General features: G+C 41.3%; 1 protein-coding gene and 1 pseudogene across 2 annotated transcripts in view; one reads left to right on the forward strand and one right to left on the reverse strand.

The window, feature by feature from the left end:
- SPON1 (spondin 1) overlaps nt 1-18,436 on the forward strand; it is a gene marked incomplete at both ends in the record, with an annotated part of 254,956 nt that overhangs the window by 107,714 nt on the left and 128,806 nt on the right. Inside the window, 2 exons of the mRNA XM_084245295.1 lie at nt 1,634-1,707; nt 7,077-7,199. Coding sequence (XP_084101421.1) covers nt 1,634-1,707; nt 7,077-7,199 — 197 coding nt within the window. The remainder of the gene's footprint in view (nt 1-1,633; nt 1,708-7,076; nt 7,200-18,436) is intronic.
- On the reverse strand, nt 16,949-17,902 carry LOC311179492 (large ribosomal subunit protein eL6-like; annotated as a pseudogene). Its single transcript has one exon. The product of its transcript is annotated as a large ribosomal subunit protein eL6-like (transcript).

Consider the following 18,436-nt stretch of genomic DNA (forward strand, 5'->3'; position numbering starts at 1 on the left):
CATTTCTGAGAATGGAAATTGGCCCCACCTGTCTCATTCATGACAGTGTCCTGGCCAGTGTCTGACCACTAGGCAGGCCACCAACAACTACTGAAAAGATTCTAACGGGAAGACAAATCAGGGAGGAGGCTGCTCTGGTTAAAATGAGGATGGAGCCTTTGGGTGAAGCAAAAATGTGGGACCTTGGATTCCTCCCACTTGGTCTTCTCTTTTCTCTCCACGGGGTTCCTGAGGCATTTCTTGACCCTGAGGCTTTCCTCAGTGGAGAACATTCTGGAAGCATTGTGGTAGATGGTGGGATTTTCTGACTAAAAAAGGCTTTGTTGTTTGGCTTTAGGGTGAGAGTGAGTGTTCTCAAGAGCATTCTCTTTGGCCTGAGGAAACTTTCTGCTTGATGGTCAACAGAATGGATGAATGATCAAAGTCACTTTGTGTAGACAGGAAACATATTTCATTCATTTATTTCAACATCTTGTCTCTCTTGGATGGGGAAAGACTGTAAAAGACATCTGTAGGCCGGCCTGAATTTTTTCTTTTGTGCAAGACTGGGTGTAGAGCAGACGTTTCTTTGGAAAGTTATTTTGGCCTAGGCCCAGACCATCGAGAAAACTGCCTCATCCTCTGCAGATCCCAGCACACGTGGCCTCCTTCTGAGCCGAGGTCATGTGGCCCAGGGCAGCTCCTGCTACCCTATCACTTGTTCCCAGTGGTCAGCTATACTGGAGTCAAAGGATTCCTTCCTCTATCTGTTAAATAGAGCAAATCAAAGTGAAAATTACCTTTTGATTGAATAGCATTGCTGAAGAAAATCAATAGAAGTGGCCCAAGATCCATTGGCACCATCTCAATTTTAGGTATTGTAGATGTTCTTATTACTGGAATACCGAGTTTCTGGATTCAACACCTGTAGGGCCTGCTGAAAATCAGCTGCAGCCTGGGTTAAGGGAGAGAAGTGGCCTGTCTGTGCCGTCCTAGATTAAAAAGAAAATATGTGCTGGCCCAACATAAGTCATTTTTCAACCTCAAAATATTCTTTCCAAATCCTAAGATCCTGCATTTGACATGTTTAAGAGAGAGAGATAACAGCTGAAGTCGTCTTTGTTCAGAATGTAGGAGACAGTTCCGTCTAGACTTTCAGGAAAGATATAGAATGACATTTTCAGAACATATCAAAATATATTTTTAAATTCCTTTTTCCCCTTCAGAAAGAGGATTTGACATGCTTCTCTCATTTGAATTTGGTTGATCTATAAATGGCCTCAATGGTTTGATACAAAACTAGAGTAAAATGAGCCATTGAGAAGTTATTGAAAATGCTTAGTTCACCTTCTTACCTTACCAGATATTTGCACCAGCAGCAACACAATAATTAGTACTCATTTATTAAATGGCTTTTAGCTATGTGCTGCTAGACAAAAGAGGTCTTGACATATATTTTCTTATTTTGTCCTCACAGCAATTCCACAAGGTAGGATTATTACTAAGCCAATTTTTCAATAAAAGAGTTGAGACACTGAGGATTGAGGTGACTCACCCAAAGTGGCACAGCTGCAGGTAGCCAAGCAAGGATCTGACTGTCCTCCAAACCTGCCCACCTCACTCAACACTGCCCGTGTGTCTGCTTTTCCCACAGGGCCAGCATCGTACAGAAACGCATCATTTATTTTCAAGATGAGGGTTCTCTGACCAAGAAACTTTGTGAACAAGGTAAGAACTGCAGGTGGGGAAGGGCTAGGTAAGTAGTAAGTGTTCCTTTTCATCAAAGTATCCAGCTGTTGGAATCAAGATGATTGAGCTTTCTGGATTCCTGTGTGGCTCTGATTTTTAATCTGGCTGTGTGTTGTGGATAATTAGATCTGCCTTAATCCTTAGTTACTCAGCTTGATTCCCTGGGTAGGAGATAATGTACCTTATATTGGCATCATCTTATTTTTGTAAAACAGTGATTATTTTGAAGAGGTTCCTTGGAATAATTCATGGGACTAATTAAGGAGAGCACAATGGTGTGCCTTTAAGGACTTTGTAATGGTTCTCTGGAGTAATCACCAGCAGGAACTTATGTGACACCCAGGCAGTATCGGGGGATTTTCTCCAGGGAAGACCAGCAGGAGATGGGAATGTCAAGAGGTCATTGACTTAGTGATTTCACTACATTCAAGGAGCTGTTTCTGAGATTGGCAAGCTTATCAACACCACCTCCTGGGGTTGAAGGCATTCTAACAAAACTCATGGAGGCCAAGTTGACAGGGGAGGTTGGGGCAGAGGCTGGGATTCAGATCCAGCCTGGGATCAATCCTGCTTTAGTTCTTCCTACCCAGGTGACTTCATATATGTAAACTAGTACCCTGCTTCCCTGGCACATTATATATGTTGTGTTTATAGCATACGTATGTGTTTTTATGTGTGTGTTAGCTATTATTATCTATATTTAAACCTTATATCTATAGTTAAAGCTTGTTTATCAATCTGCCATAAAAAATTAAAACCTTAAGCATTTGAATGTACTTAGAAGTCATTAGAGAATAAGAATAGGAAATGTTGTATAATTATACACCCTTATCTAATTTCTATGCATTTTTGTAGAATTTTTATTTGCATTTAAAGCAATTAGTATTTTGAAAAGAAGTAATCCTCTCCAATTCTATCAAATTATAAACTACTAAGATAAACTACAAAGTCTTCTGGGAAAATAATGACAGCCCTTTTTTAAAAAATTATGTATGCATGTATGTATTTAGCTGCATGCCAAGCACTATTCTAAGCATTTCATATGCCTTACTCATGTAATTTACACAACAACTCTATATGGTAAAGACTATATATCATTCCTATTTTGTAGATGAGAGGCCTGAGGCATGGAAAGTTGAAATACCCCACTCAACATCTTCAAACTAGCAGTAGAGGGTAGGGTTTGGAATTAAATGCCAGTGCCCTTAACCATTGCCTTTCTGTCAAAGGGACTACCTCTCAATTCAGTAACTTGCATTGTTGTCTTTGGCAGATCAAAGCATAATACAGCATAGGTCTTCCGAAAGATGGGTTAGTGGAGAGACCAGGTCCTATGTGGAGATTGCTCGGAAAGTGTGAAAAGAGCAAAAGGGGAGAGAGTAGGATGCCCTGCTTCAGGGTCAGTCCTGCCGTAAGCGCCAGAAAGTAGGAACCCGTGGGCCAGAATCCTAGTCAGCTTCCTGGTGGCCCAGCACACTTGGTTTGGGGGACTTTCTTGTTCTGTATTTAATTGTCCTCAAAGTCACAGCTATTCTCAAACAAGGATCTTCTCAAATGTTAAGTCTCTTGATTCCTCAAGGACAGTCCCATTCTCTCCCTGCCTCCATGATATGATGTTGAGTTTCCCTGGGAAAGAGTGGTGGGTGTTCTGGATCACACATGGACAGGCCACTTCTGGGTCTACACCCACCAATGGCTAATCACAGACAAGGCGATGTGGTTTTATTCGCTTGGCTGTCAAAGGAACAGCCTTGCTTCTCAGATTTCAGGGTTCTTAGGAGACACATCACTGACACTCCCACTTACTGACAGCAATCATTAACTAGTGTCTTTTCCAAAGCCTCAGTCCCAATGTTGTGGGAGTTGTATTTAAGCTACGAATATGTTAAAATGCTGCAGATTTAGTCTCAATAAAATGGCATGTCAAATCTCTGTTGGTTATCACTTCTGAGGCAGAAATCCTATCAAAATGACTAAGCACACATCTGTATAAGAAGACCATTTTTCAATAGCATTGTTGTGGACCAAAAAAGAGGATCAGCAGGACCTGGGCTGTAGGATCATTAGGTATAATTGTAGATGATCCCTGGAGAGAGCAGAACCATGAGAATATCCATTAGCTAGCAAAGCAGATCATGTTAAGGAAGTCTTTAAAACATCTGCAGAGAGCAAAGGAATTTTCCTTAAATATGTATGCCCACTGAATTATCTCTAGTTTTTTCATGAAGATCTTTACATTCTTTGTTTCCTTGGTGAGTCAATTAAACCTATGAAGGAGGGGAGACAGAAACTAATATCTATTATTTTTTTCCCAGTTGAAGCTATTAACTCATGGTGGGGGAAAGGACAACTACACAGATAAAAAGCAATAGAATTCATTAATGTTTTAAAAATCATGAAACATTAAGTTACTTACAATTAAAAACAGAGAAGCATAAAATATTCAAATAGGTTACCTATAATAAATATAAGCACACACACATTCACTTTAATACCCGTCACAAATAATTAAGGGAGAGAGAGAGAGAGAGAAAAGGACAGATGAAGGGGAAAATTGGGAAGAAAGGAAAATGTGGGTGAAGAGGGGATAAGACACTGAAGAAAAAGGGAAACAGAATGAAGAATAAAGGACAAAAGTTGGAAAGGAAGCTAATGGGTTAAGAGTAATGGGGAGAGAGTAGCTCAGAAGATGCTGCTTGACCTGAAGTCGCCTCTATTGGGAAGGCCCTCTGTGTTTGGAAGAGGGGTAAATCACACTTGTTTTTATTGCCCTTTGAAAACTGGATTTGTTTCTATAAGCATTTCCTCAATTTATCTGTGTAGTTGTCCTTTTTTCCCCCTATGAGTTAATTAATAGCTTCAACAGGGAAAAAGTATGTCTGTTTTTATTTTCAAAGTTACAAATTTATTTTGTAAATGGAAATTCCTTTGGCATTCCAATAGGTTTATTACTAGCACATTCCGTTGAACTCCTGAAGATATAACTTTATTTTTTAAAAAGATTTATTTATTTATGCATACAAGAACTGGGGTACAGGCCAGAGGAGTGGGGGTGAGAGAATTCACCAGAGACACAGTGGGGAACAGAACAGGCAGACTAAAGGAAATACACTGCTAAGGGGAGCAGCGGGTGAGTCAGGAGAGGTCTGTTGTGCCTTGTGCGTAGCTCCCTGCCCAGAGATCTAACTCGTGCTGCAGTGCCTGTGGATAGCTTCATAGATTGCATCTTAACCCCTTGTGCCTCCAGGGAGGCCCCTGAAGATATAACTTTAATCTTTAAATTCACCATCCAAAAGCTCTTTGATAGATAAAGCTACCAATTTGCCCTATTTTGGTTCTTTGAGAGATTATTGCTGCTTCATTTAACAGTGCCTGATAGTTACAATGGAAACCCCAGCATGTATCTCTTAGCTCTGAATTCCTTTTTCAAAACTAATTTAGTTTTTTTTACAATATAGTTGATCATCACAGAAATGTAAAAAGAAAAATTCTTTAGGAGTTACTAACATATGTTACCTTTCCTGAAATATATTCAACAGGGTTTTTCCCTTAACTCAGATGACTCACACAGGACGCACATCTGGACTTTGTCCCCCTGAGGCTGTGGGGAACCTCTTCTAAACACAAAGATTTGGCTTCTTCCAAATGTACAAAAAGTAACCAAACAATGATTTCTATTTTGGGTGGTTTCACACCTCCTCTTTGTGGCTGTTCAGAAATTTTGCACCTATATAGGGAGGTGATTTTTTAAATGCACCATTCTTCATCTAAAAAAGCAAAAAGAGAAACTCTCAAAAAAAGTTGTCTCATTGGGGTTTATGCAGACTTACCCGACAGAAGGTATCCCTGGAGTGATATAGGACAGACATTAAGAGTGTGGGCTCTGGACTAAAAAAGACCTGAGCTCCAGGTCTGTCTGCATCACTTATAGCTGTGGCCTTGAGCTGGTTACCTAATCGGCCTCAGTTGACTGATCTTTAAAATGGAATTAATTAAGGGATCAGCACATACAAGGACTCTATACACTGTAGCTATTAATCCAGTATCCCATACCTTTGTCTTTCTCTTGAATCCCAGAATTCACTGCTTCCACCTATCCCAGGTATCACGTATTCAAATTAAATGAACCCAGTGTTCTATAGGAGACTTGTAAAATGCTCTTCCTGACACTCAAAAAAAAAAATTATATACTCTTTGTTGCTGTTCTTTGTATAATTTTAAGAATAAATGTCCAGGGGCCTCCCCCGTGGCGCAGCGGTTGAGCGCTGGGTTGTGAAGCTGCCCGCAGCCTCCCCAGCACCGGTTCGATCCCCGGCTGCAACCTGGCCACCAGAGGAGGGTCCCACATGGCACGCATGCCACCTGCTGCTCCCCTCAGCAGTGTACTTCGGTCCTTCTGCCTGCTCTGCTCCCCGCTCTGCCTCTGGTGAATTCTCTCACCCTCCTGTGCTTCTGACTGTACCCAGTGTTTGCAAAAAGAATAAATGTCCAACTTGAAAAAAAATAGGCATTTATGTTGATATTGCTAGGGAACCAAGGAAAAAGCAGTTGAAGCAAGTTGCATCTGTAGTCATTGTTTTCATCTTGCAGGAAGCTGAACAGACTAAAAGCAACAATGCACAGTTAGGGATGTAGGCTTGACACTCAGAAATACTGAATTTATTCATGTAATCTCTCTTTCCCCACTTATCAGCTATTCACAGCTAAAAATGGGGGCAATGCGGGAATCTTGTTGAGTTTTTCCTGGCTGCTTCTATACTCAAAAGTAAACCTGAACTTATGAACATTATTCCCAGACCTCTGCTCCTCCCAGTAAGGTTTCTAAAAGCTTGATAAGACGTGGTGTGACTACATATGCATGGCTTTTTATTTTTCCAGTGGTCCTTTATGTCTCTCTACTTGTTCTCTCTGCTTCCATTCAAAGCCACTCCTTCTTGTCCTGACAATTTGGCCACAGAGAATCATTCTTAAAGAAAACACACATTTAGTGGAGAATTCTTGTTGCGGGAGGAGTAGGAAAGAAGACTGGACCCAAAAAAGACAATCAAGTAAAATTTAACAATAATATCCCAAGATCACCCCTACCTCAAATATTCTGCCTTACTGGTCTCATAGGTCTCCTCACGTTAAAAGAGCAAAAGTTCTGGATTCCTTTTTCAAATTCAGTTATTATACTTACAGGAATCCAAAACCTGTATAGCCCTAGTAATAACCTGGTTCTCAGTGTTATCAATCAATGAAGTCTGTACCTCATCTTCTTTTCCAGGGCATAAGGGACAGGATGGGACCAAGATGGTGCTGCCTTATAAATAAGCTCTCTAACCTGTTGATTTTTATGATCATTTCAGATTCCACATTTGATGGTGTTACTGACAAACCCATCTTAGACTGCTGTGCCTGTGGAACTGCCAAATACAGACTCACATTTTATGGGAACTGGTCTGAGAAGACACATCCAAAGGATTATCCCCGTGAGTAGAGTAGCTACTTTATGGGTTGGGGGAAAGCACCTTGCAGAGTTCTGCCTGGTTGTGGGGTACTTGCTTTTTTTAATTGATTCATGAACCTGATATTCCAAATCTGTGAGTTCATCAGGGCAGGCAGGTATAATAGTGTATGCAGTTAGTTCTTTGCATGGCGTCGTTCTAAGTGATCTGTTATTTTAAAAACTGTGCTTAAGTTTGTGGTGCTTATCTTTGCGTCAGACTTTTGAAAACCTCAGTCCTTCTGAAATGTGATACAGCAGGCCTTCTTGTGCTGGAAACAGTTGGCAAAAGAGGCCTGTTCTTGACTGTACAGACCAAGATCAGGAAATATTCAGCATCCTTAGCCATCCAGGACCACTGGTGTTTTGTCAGCAAACCGTGGCCTGCTGGGCCAGATCCCGCCTTAGAGTCCCTGACACCATATCCAGATAGCCAATATCAACGCACAAGCATCAGCAGATCCTAAATTTCCTTTTATCATATGGTTGTCTCCATAAATATTTACATGTGCCAGGTACTATGCTTAAATCTGGAGAGATAAGAACAAACAACCACACCAAAAAAAGACACAGCTCATGTTCTCATGCAACTCAGAGATCAGTGGGGAAATGGACACTAATCAAATAATTACACAAAGGATGTGAAAATTATAACCTTGAATAGTGGACTTACTGTGTGAAAGGCATTTTTACATGTTCTGTCATTGAACCTTCAAAATAAATTGGGATTGGGGATGAACTCACTGCATATCAGAGAGGTAGCATGATTTGCTCACTGCCAAATGTAAGTAGAGGATCCAAGATCCGAAAAGGGGGTGGTCAGAGTCCTGGTCCTGCCTTTTGTTCAGGTTGCCTTTTGGACCCTGCGTTTCCCATTCTCTTTGCTGTGGGTGGCAAGATGTCGTGTGTGGCACTAAGCTTACTTTTTCTGTTCATTGTTTTGTTCTCGCTCACTTCACTTTGGAGTTGCCACAGCTGGGAACAAACAGTGGGGTTAGGAGAAAGATGAAGAGGGATGTGGGTCAAGTCCAAAGGAAGAAGGAATAAAGAATGCATGGTTGGGACTTACGAAGACCCAGTCCAGACCAGAACCTCCATGGTTCCCTAACAGCCCACCCAGAGGGGCCGCCAGCATTTCCTGGCAGATCAAGAGCCTAATTGTTTAATTTTACCCACATGTAATCAAGGCTGGCTTGCTTAGAAGCCTCTTTCTGGTTCATTCTTCTGACTCTGGGATTCAGCTTGATCTGCCTCAGCTGGTGTGGGGAGACCTGCGTGAGCAAACTTGGACTCTGCCTATGTGTGTGCGTGGTGGGGGGTGGGGAGGCCCAACCACTTGGAATAAATATGGAAAAAAATTTTCCTGTAGTTGCTCCCATCCACTAACCCAGAGGAAATAAAATGTTAGGGGCCCATGACTCATTACTAAGAAGCTTCTTGTTCTTTTCTATTCTGACTCTGTCATTTCCCAGAATTCGGAGGGGGGAAAGGTACAGACTATTGTTTTTGGGCCTTTGGGCCAAATCAAGTATAACTCTTTTCAGAATTTCTGTGGAATTGTTGGGAGTTTCTTAATAAATGTAACAGACGTGTTCCAGATCCCCCAAGATGTCAGCTTGCATCCTTAATCTTTGCTTGGAAAAATTTGGTCATGGTGTACAGAAGAGCATTTATCACCATTTGCAGTATTATTTCTTCTGGAGTCTCTCCTCCCCACCAGACAGAGACAAAAGCCACGGCATGCTCTTTTTTGATTTTGCACACCTGGAGGTTCCTGGTTCCTTACTGAGTACTGCATAATGACTGTTGGACTCTGAGTAGCATTCACCATGACCTGGGAGGCAGATTTCCAGCCCATATCTGGCCCAGATGGCCAACACAAAGCGGGGAGTGGGGCCAGATGTTCCTTGGAGGAAAAGGGTAGATTTGTACTCTTGGAGCACTGGGGCCACATGGAGAGGCAGAAAGAGGGTCTAACCAGGACCTTGAAACTTGTCTTCAAAAGTGATTTCTACCAGTCTTACATGATAGATGACTTTCTTTTTTCCACTTCAGGGATGATTTTGTCTTAATAATGATTTTGCCATTAAGCCCCAATGCTTCCAGACCACAGCACAAACTGATAAATGCCAAGTCCCCTCTCCTTATTAATTACTCACTCAAAATACCACTTTCTCCACAAGGATCTCAGAGCAGCAATTCTCAGACCTTTAAATTTCAAGTCCCTTTTTTTGCACCTAAAAATTATGGAGAATGCCAGCATACTTTTGTTCATATGCGTTGTGTTGCTTGATATCTGTCACATCAAAAATTAAAGCATAAACCTAAAAATATTACTAATTTTTCAAAATAACATAATGAAATAAAAATAATAAACTCACATTTAGACATATTTTTGAAGATAACTAGATTGTCCAAAACAAAAGAAATTTAGTGAAAAGAGCATCACTGTTTTACAGTTTAGCAAATATATTTAATGTCTGGCTCAATGGAAGACATCTGGATTCTTATATTTGCCTCTGCATTCAACCTGTTGTGGAATTTTTTTGTTTGTTTAAGTATATGGAGAAATATGATTGGAGAAGGGAAGATACTTTAATAATGTTTTCATATTTAATAGTATACCAAAACTCTACAAATAATACCTTCCTAAAGGATAACTATAAAATATGAATCCATGTCAGTGAGCTGCACTGCTTTATCTTGCAACTCAAATGAATCTTTTACAAATGAATCATTTTATAACAACATACATACAGGCTTACTGAATTATGCAGATGATTCTAGTATTGAGACATTTCATATACATTAATACCACCAATCTCATCAGAAAAGTATTCAATATTGGAAAACTGTCAAACTCACAGCAATGAATGGATGCAAGTTTTCCAAAATTCAAAGTTTTGATTGAAGTGAAAATTTCATCATTGGCAACAGATCCTGTCTGTTATTTTCCTTGAAGTGACAGGCTTCCTTCATTTTTGAGAAATGGTATGTCACATCCTCAAGTCTGAATAACGTAATTTGTGTGTCATTTGTTCTTTCAAGTAAAAACAATGTTTTATTACAAAAAATATCCAGTCCAGCTTGTACGTCAAACAATTGCACAAGTGCATTCATAGTACTTCAGTTATAGTACAGTTATAGCAGAAGTACTTTATGCATATTTTCCAATTAGCCACACATAATAATAAAAAGATGTGCACTCAAAGGTGGAGATTTAATAAAACTAATAATTTTTATTATTTCAAGGTCATTTTTAGGTGAAACTGTATTGGGTGTTGTTTACCTCATTGAGGAACATACTGACAACACAGTTTAAGGGCCCTGCCTTGATCTGAACTAAGTGCCAACAGTTCTACTCACCAGGATTTTTGCACCATTAGCATTATTATCGACATAAATGGCAACTGAATTCTTAGTATAATTATGGAAATGTCTTCACCACACACTGTTGAAAGAGGCTCAGAATCCCACTGAACGTTCTTTGAGAACACTTGTAGTAGGATAGGACTGCAACTTAAAGTGTCTGCCCTTGAGTTCTCTATCGGCAAATTGCCCTTGAGAATTCACATTGGACTTTGCAAGGAGGGCCCAGCAAGACCCTGTACTTTCAGCCTTCTCTAGAGTGGTGGGTCACATCTGCAGGAGAGTCTTCTCAACCATTATGCAAAATAGTTTGTCCCAAATACTTTTTCTAAGGGCCCCTCTTTTAGAGAACAGTGCACTCTTTGCATCCCTGACACCCCTCTCTCTAGGAGGAGCTAAGAGGGTGAGATAAGAAAGGCAGAAGGATGGCCTAAATGACCTCTGGCATTCCCTTTCCTTTGTAATGCATATATCCCCGCTGGCCATCTGGAAACAGTGAAATCCTTTAAAAACACTCCCAATGGAGCAATTCCTAGAAATCCATTTTAAGGCTGGATCATGCAAGTTTTACCTCCTAATTGTATAAATGAAAAAAACTGAGTACAAAGAAGTCAAAGGCTCAGATCATAGAGCCAGAGCGTCAGAACCAAAATCAAAGCTCAGGTCTCTTGATTCCTTTTGCCTTCCTCTGGGGCCTGTCACAAAAGTCTTCTCTGTAATAAAATTAAATATCTTATACACAAAGTGTCTTTTAATAAAAGACCTGTTGTCCCAACATAAGCTTAACAGATACCAAATTCTGAACAGCTTGTCCCCATTCTACAAAGACCTGCTTTGCAGAGATCATAACTTAGAAGTTACAATGAGAAAGTCTGGATTAGGAGCCTGAATCAGGTCTGGAGTCCTAGGGCATTAGAGTGCCAGTTCCCAGTGTCTATCCTGGGCACTGCCAGTTTGTGGTGCCCAGCAGCAATCCAGGAGCATGTGTTCTACACAGGAAGAGCGTGGCGGGTCAGTGTTCCCATACAGGGATGTTCCAGGGGTTGGGTCCATGCCCAGTCGGCCAGGGGATTGGGAGTTGCCTGACACATGCTGAGTTTTCTTTACCCTGTAGCACTGAATACAGCTCCTGGGTTTTTGAGAAATGCCTCTACCCCATGGAATCTCTGTAATCCCCACTGACAACATAAGCTGCATATAACTGCCCCCCCCCACCCCATGATGGCACAGTATCAATTTTAACACCATTCAACAAATACATATTGATACAGATAACATTTTTTCCAGCAGCCAATTATTTTTTTTTCCCCCCCTTGACAACACCTTGCCTAAAATATAATGGCAGCCACTGGGAAATATGCATGATCAAAGTTAATTTTACAATGAAATTCAGCCATCTTTGCCATTATGTCACTTTGTTTAAAAGTGATTAATTATTAAATCCAATCACCTAAAAGGCCACCACTGTAACACTTGTCAAGTACTTTTATTTCTTCACATATTGATCCATATATTGAATTCATTGTGTCCTGCTTTTTGCATTTGGTTTTGTTACCATTGTTATCCTTTCTCTAAACCACTTATCTAACTTCATGTATTGAATAGTTAGGTGATGTCAGGTCTTTTACTAACATAGAAACCACCGCACTATAAAACATTGTGTGTCGTCTTCCTACATCCTTCTCCCTTTGTTTGAATTAGCTCCTTGACTGCTGGAGCAAAGGATATAGACTTTTTTTTTTTAATATGCTCTTGAGATCTTTGCAAATTCTTCTCCCAAACATTTATCCTGTGTCACTCTGTTACCATGGAATTTCCCCACCCTCCTCCTCGGCATTCAATTTAATTCTTTTTGTTTGGGCTTTGTCAATTAGTGGTTATAAAATTATTGTTTTGATCTTAAAATGTCATTGTTTTCATTGATAACACACCTGTATTTTTTTTTCCATGTTTTTTGTCCTTTGTCTTTAAAACCACTACGCTGTTGGCAGGAATCAAGTCTGATTTTGTTTATAATCTCCCTAGGACCAAACTCACTGCCTGGCACATTGAAAGCCTCTCCATTAATAGTGCTGAATAAATGGATAAATGAGAAGCAGTTTAAAAAATGAGCAAGGTAAATAGTGCAGAGAGAGGAGTAATGAGTAGGGTAGGAGTGAGAGAGACCTTACTGGCTACTGAGTGGCCAGCAGATTGGATGGGGCTGGTGGTGTGTAGGAAGATGGAGTATGTAGGCAGGTATTGCAATGACTGTGCTAGTTTGGGTTAAGGCAGTGGCTGTGGTGCTGAAGCTAGTGGATTGATTTCACGTGTTGTCTTTTAGAGGTAGATTCTGTCATGGACTGGATGCAGAGGAGTGAGAGAGAGAAGCATTAATGCTGCAAACGGGTTCTGGCTTGGAAGTGGGGGTGCTCTTCTTAAAATATTCCTCAATGTTATTGTCTTTCTATTTTTATAAGTGATTGTAAAATCATTTTTATTAAGGTCTGTAGAGGATCCTGTCAGAATTTTAAGTAGAATTGCATTAAATCCCCAAGTGACTTTGGGAAGAATGGTAGCTTTATAATACTTAGCTTGCTCAGTTTCTTCCCATTTATGAATAAAACCATTTGTGGGTTTCCTTATTCTTGTGCCTAGAATAGGGATGAGCCACATGTGGCCCACAGGCCGCTTCTCTCAGTCTAACTACCAAAATAAAATTAAAACTCAACAAACAAAAATCCCACTTTTTTTCTGCCATCCCCAAGTGGAATCATTCTGTTCATCAGAGCCTTCCAGCTGTGCTGAGTCACAAATAGAGTAAGTCACCAAGAAATAGGATTTGTTACCAAGCTCTTATGTTGGTGAAACAAGGGGCAAAAAAAGAAAGAATAAAATCATTTCTCCTTCCTTTCCTCCTTCCTTTCCTCCACCTGTCTGGGAAGTCTTCGAGGAGATAGGGAGTAGAGAAGGAAAGGCAATAATTGGATCTTCCAGCTAAATATGGCAAGTTGAACACATATAATCACTGATCATTCCTCAAATCCCATAAAGATAACACTGGATGCATTTTTTAAAAATGAACCACCACAAGAAAAGTGAATGAAGGACACATCAAAACTGGGGGAGTTGGAAAGTGGCAATGGTGTTAGCTGAGCAAGGAAACTAAGCACCGGTTTACAGGGCAGTGCACAGGAACCATGCCAATGCTTCGCACAGCACAGGATAGTCTCAGGAATTAGAAGAAGGCCAAGTTTCAACACAATGAATGAAAAGGGCATATTACTATGAAGTTTAGAATAATGCTTCCAGAAAATCAGGTGACAGAGGATCTGGAGCCCAATGGTATCAGATCCCTTTAGAGCTACACAAAGGCTGCATAACAGATCTATGTATTCTCAGTGAAGACCTTGTTATTCAGTCCAGAGTCTGGGCAGAGACAGAGATGCTTTCTTGTCACTAAGTGGTAGCTGGATTTCTTTCTGGATCACCTTTTCCATTTTTTTTTTTTAATTTGTTTTGGATCATCTTTTCCTAGAAAGTTTGAGCCTCCAAGGGCCTTGCCTTGAAGGGTTATTGTACTCCAACTGCCTGGCTCATTTGGGTACACTTCATCTCCTCCCCCTGTGCACGTGGCCACTGAGACTTAAGCCTTAGGACATCGAGGCATGGCCCAAGCCTACAGCTGAGGTGCTAGCTCCCTCTTTTCTTTTTTTCTGCTTTTCCAGCAGTTGGAAGTATTTTGTAGGGAATTTCTATTCCAACCCACAAATCACTCCCCCACCTTTCTCCATCCCTCTGTGGGAGGGTGAACTTTAGGGGCCTCTTCTCTTCAGCTCTTTCTTCCTACAGCTTCTGCCTGGATTTGGTCAGTGAGGTGTTGATGTCAGAGGAGAATGTGGTCTCCTCTGAGGTCATTATCCCTATACTCCCTCTCTGCTGAGGCTGCAGTCTAGCAGCCCCTTCAGAGGCCAAGGCTTCTGCCCAGCCACACTATCAGCCCTCTCTCTGGCTCCCTGAAACTGCACCATCTCCTAGGGAGATATTTCAAGCTCAGAGGTGTTCACCACTCCCTGCAAGCTTCACTCTCCCTTTTCCTTTCCTTCAACCCTGCCGTGCCCTTATAAATTGTTCCTTCATCAAACTCTCCTCTCTTGCCTCACTTGATTACACCATCTGTTGCCTATGGGACCCTGACTGATATGGCCATTTTCAGAAATTCATTTGTAGGCTTTGCACATGTATTACTTCAATAGAATAAAAATCAAAAGTAACATGTACAAGGAAGTCAGTTGTTACTAAAAGATTTCACCTGCCCACTCTGCTATGCTGCCATTTTCTTTGACTTAGAATCTCATCTCTCCCTCCCCCCAAATGCTGCTTCTCTGCCATTGTTCCCCTAAGATCTGGAGGCATTCAGTGGGACTGTCTTTTCTCAGGGTCTGTGAGTAGATTCAGATGCAATTCAGTTCCACTCACAAGGCCTCTAATTTGCTTCTCCCTTTATCAGAACTAGGCTCTCACCCCACTCAAAATGTAGACAAAGGATCAGTGCTTTAAGTAGACACTTCAGTCCTTGTGTGTCCAGTAATTTCTGGAATTTTAGCTAAGAGGACACCATTTAATAGTGGGGAGTCTATGGCTCCTGGTGTAAACATACACATACTTTCTGTAAACCCCGAGACCTGAACAAATTTAATTTTCCCTAAATGATTTCCTTGCCTCCATGGAAATTTTAAAGTTCCTTTCTTAGATGTGCTTCATAAAGTTAATTCCTGGGATTGTTTTGCATCTGCGTTATTATCAAGGAGACTTCTAGTTTTGTTCACCTTTTCTGTCAAGTTATATTCAGTATACAAGAAATCTATTGGTCTTTTAAGCATTTTATTGCGTCTATGTGCTTTTATTTCTTTTTTTTTTTTTTTAAAGATTTATTTATTTATTTATTTATACAAGCACTGGGTACAGTCAGAAGCACGGGAGGGTGAGAGAATTCACCAGAGCGGGGAGCAGAGCAGGCAGAAGGACCGAAGTACACTGCTGAGGGGAGCAGCGGGCGGCAGGAGAGGTCTGCGTGCCATGCGGGTCCCTCCTCCAGTGGCTGGGGAGCAGCCAGGGATCGAACTGGCGCTGCAGAGGCTGCGGGCAGCTTCGCAACCCAGCGCTCAACCACTGCGCCACCAGGGAGGCCCTATGTGCTTTTATTTCTAATAGTTTTACTCAAAATACCTTAGATTGCAGGAGTAATCACTCGTAATTTGTCTTTTCTTTTTTTGATTACTATTCTGCGATTCCTACTATCTCTGTCTTGTTCACTGACAATGTTAGAAAAATGTGGGGGTTTTTTTGTTTTTTTTTTAATTAATTAATTAATTAATTAATTTATTTATTTATTTATTTATACAAGCACTGGGTACAGTCAGAAGTGCGGGAGGGTGAGAGAATTCACCAGAGCCAGAGCGGGGAGCAGAGCAGGCAGAAGGACCGAAGTACACTGCTGAGGGGAGCAGCGGGCGGCAGGAGAGGTCTGCGCACCATGTGGGACCCTCCTCTGGTGGCCGGGGAGCAGCCAGGGATTGAACCGGTGCTGGGGAGGCTGCGGGCAGCTTCTCAACCCAGCGCTCAACCGCTGCGCCACTGGGGAGGCCCGAAAAATGTTAAATGATAATGATAAAATGGGTGGCTTGGCTTTGCTCCTATTTATATTTAAAATACCCTTAATATTACTTCAATACAACATTGGCTATTGACTTTGAGTATGTTAAATATAGAGGTCTACTTTTAATTTTGTAATGGCCATTGGACTTTTCAATGCCATTTTAGCACCTATTGATATATGTAATTGTTATGACTTAATCTCTTTTTGTAGACTATTATAATCATTTTCATTTTGCCAGACTGTTTTCATCCTGTAATAAATAGAACTTGATCATAGTACTTTTTTAGAGCCCCTGCATAATTATTCTTTTTCCACTATTATATACTATTTGCAAAGTATTACACCATTTTTTTAAAGAAATGGATCATTATCTAACTAGATTCTTTTTAATATTTTTTTTTTATAGAGGCATGCTTTATTTATTTGTTTGCTGGTTTGTTTGTTTGTTTTTTGTTTATACAAGCACTGGGTACAGTCAGAAGCGCGGGAGGGTGAGAGAATTCACCAGAGCCAGAGCGGGGAGCAGAGCAGGCAGAAGGACCGAAGTACACTGCTGAGGGGAGCAGCGGGCGGCAGGAGAGGTCTGCGCGCCATGTGGGACCCTCCTCCAGTGGCCGGGGAGCAGCCGGGGATCGAACCGGTGCCGCAGAGGCCGCGGGCAGCTTCGCAACCCAGCGCTCAACAGCTGCGCCACCGGGGAGGCCCTAACTAGATTCTTTTTAAGAAATTTAGAACCCCAGTTTGTGAGGGTAAATTCCATGTGTGAGAGCAAACACAGAGCAGAGGTAGCCCAGGAGCTGAGGAACAGCTTTGATTTTGGCAGAATTTGTGAGTCCACAGCTTTCTGATCAACCTTAGGCTGCTCTGGAATCTTGTATTTCTTCTCTGTGTGGAAGATCCCACCTTCCTGGTGTTGGGGCTTACACAGTTTCTTGAGCAAGCATCAGTGAGGTGTTTTGGGGTCTTCACATCACTGAAATCAATTTTGGTGGAAGTGGTGATGACAGATTTCCAGTGTATCCTTGAATGAGGGGGAACTTGATTGAGGAACAGAGTTCCAGCTGCAAGTAGCAAGCCACTACCCACCATCTTGCCTCTGTGCCGCCCTGCTAGGATGGTCAGAATGGCCCTGGGAGTGATGCGGGCTCATGGTTTTCTCACATCGGGCTGAAAGGTTTCCCCATGACTAGCAACTTTCGGGGTGCATCTTCGGTAGGATAAATCTAAGCATTTTGTGAAATATAATGTTTTGGTTACTACTGTTCTTGTCACCACCAGCTGGTTTTGTGACTGTAGCAAGAACTTCCTTTGTTTTCAGTCTTGGATTTAGCTGCTGAATACTTCCTCTTAACCATGGTCTTTCTGGAATACATAGCAGATCGGGACTATCTGCCAATTCCTCTCACTAGGACAGACTTTGGCTGCAGTGGGGTTTCCCCTCCTGAGGGGTTTTGGCCTTGGCCTTCTTAGCCTCACCACTAGCACCAGCCTTCTTGGCTTCAGGTCTCTTCTCTTTAGTAGCGACTTTCTCAGCTTTTTCACCTTCCATCTTGCAAGATGGGATAGAGCATATCCTTTTTTTTTTTTTTGCATGCATTTCTCAGTAATCCTGGCATGAACCCCCATGGGTTATTTTGTTCTTTATTTATGGAAAATGAAATTAAGTTCCAGAAACATTAGCAATTCGGTTCAGCTCAAAGAACAAATGTGTGGTAGAGCCAGCCTTGGAATCCAGGTCCATCTGGCCCAGAGCCCTTTCTGCAGTGACTCTCCCTTAATGAGACTCTCCTTTAACTTTCCAGCATGGCATGTAAGTTCTCCCCACCTATCGGGGCTTTGGTGGCAGGTGTGGTGCGGTGACATATATCTGAAGAGGTGTGACTCTGTACACCTAAATCGTATACAGTGTTGTAAACCATTACCGCAATTTAAAAAGTTACAATTATAACATTTTAGAAAGAGTGAAAAAGGTCTAAAACCTGCTCTTTATCTGGCTTTAGTTTCAAGATCATATTAACTTTGAGGAATAAATTAATGAGTTACTAGCTATCCATCTCTGCTGGTAATTGATATTTCATAAAACCCACAAACACTGATTATTTCACCCCATCTCTTCCAATTTCTTTATGAAAGTTTTTGGGATATTCAGGTTCTTTTGTGTTAGTTTTAGAATATTACTTTCCTTACTAAAAAATCAACCATTTGATTAAGACTTT

Source organism: Talpa europaea, assembly GCF_964194135.1.
Source record: "Talpa europaea genome assembly, chromosome: 1".
NCBI lineage: Eukaryota > Metazoa > Chordata > Mammalia > Eulipotyphla > Talpidae > Talpa > Talpa europaea.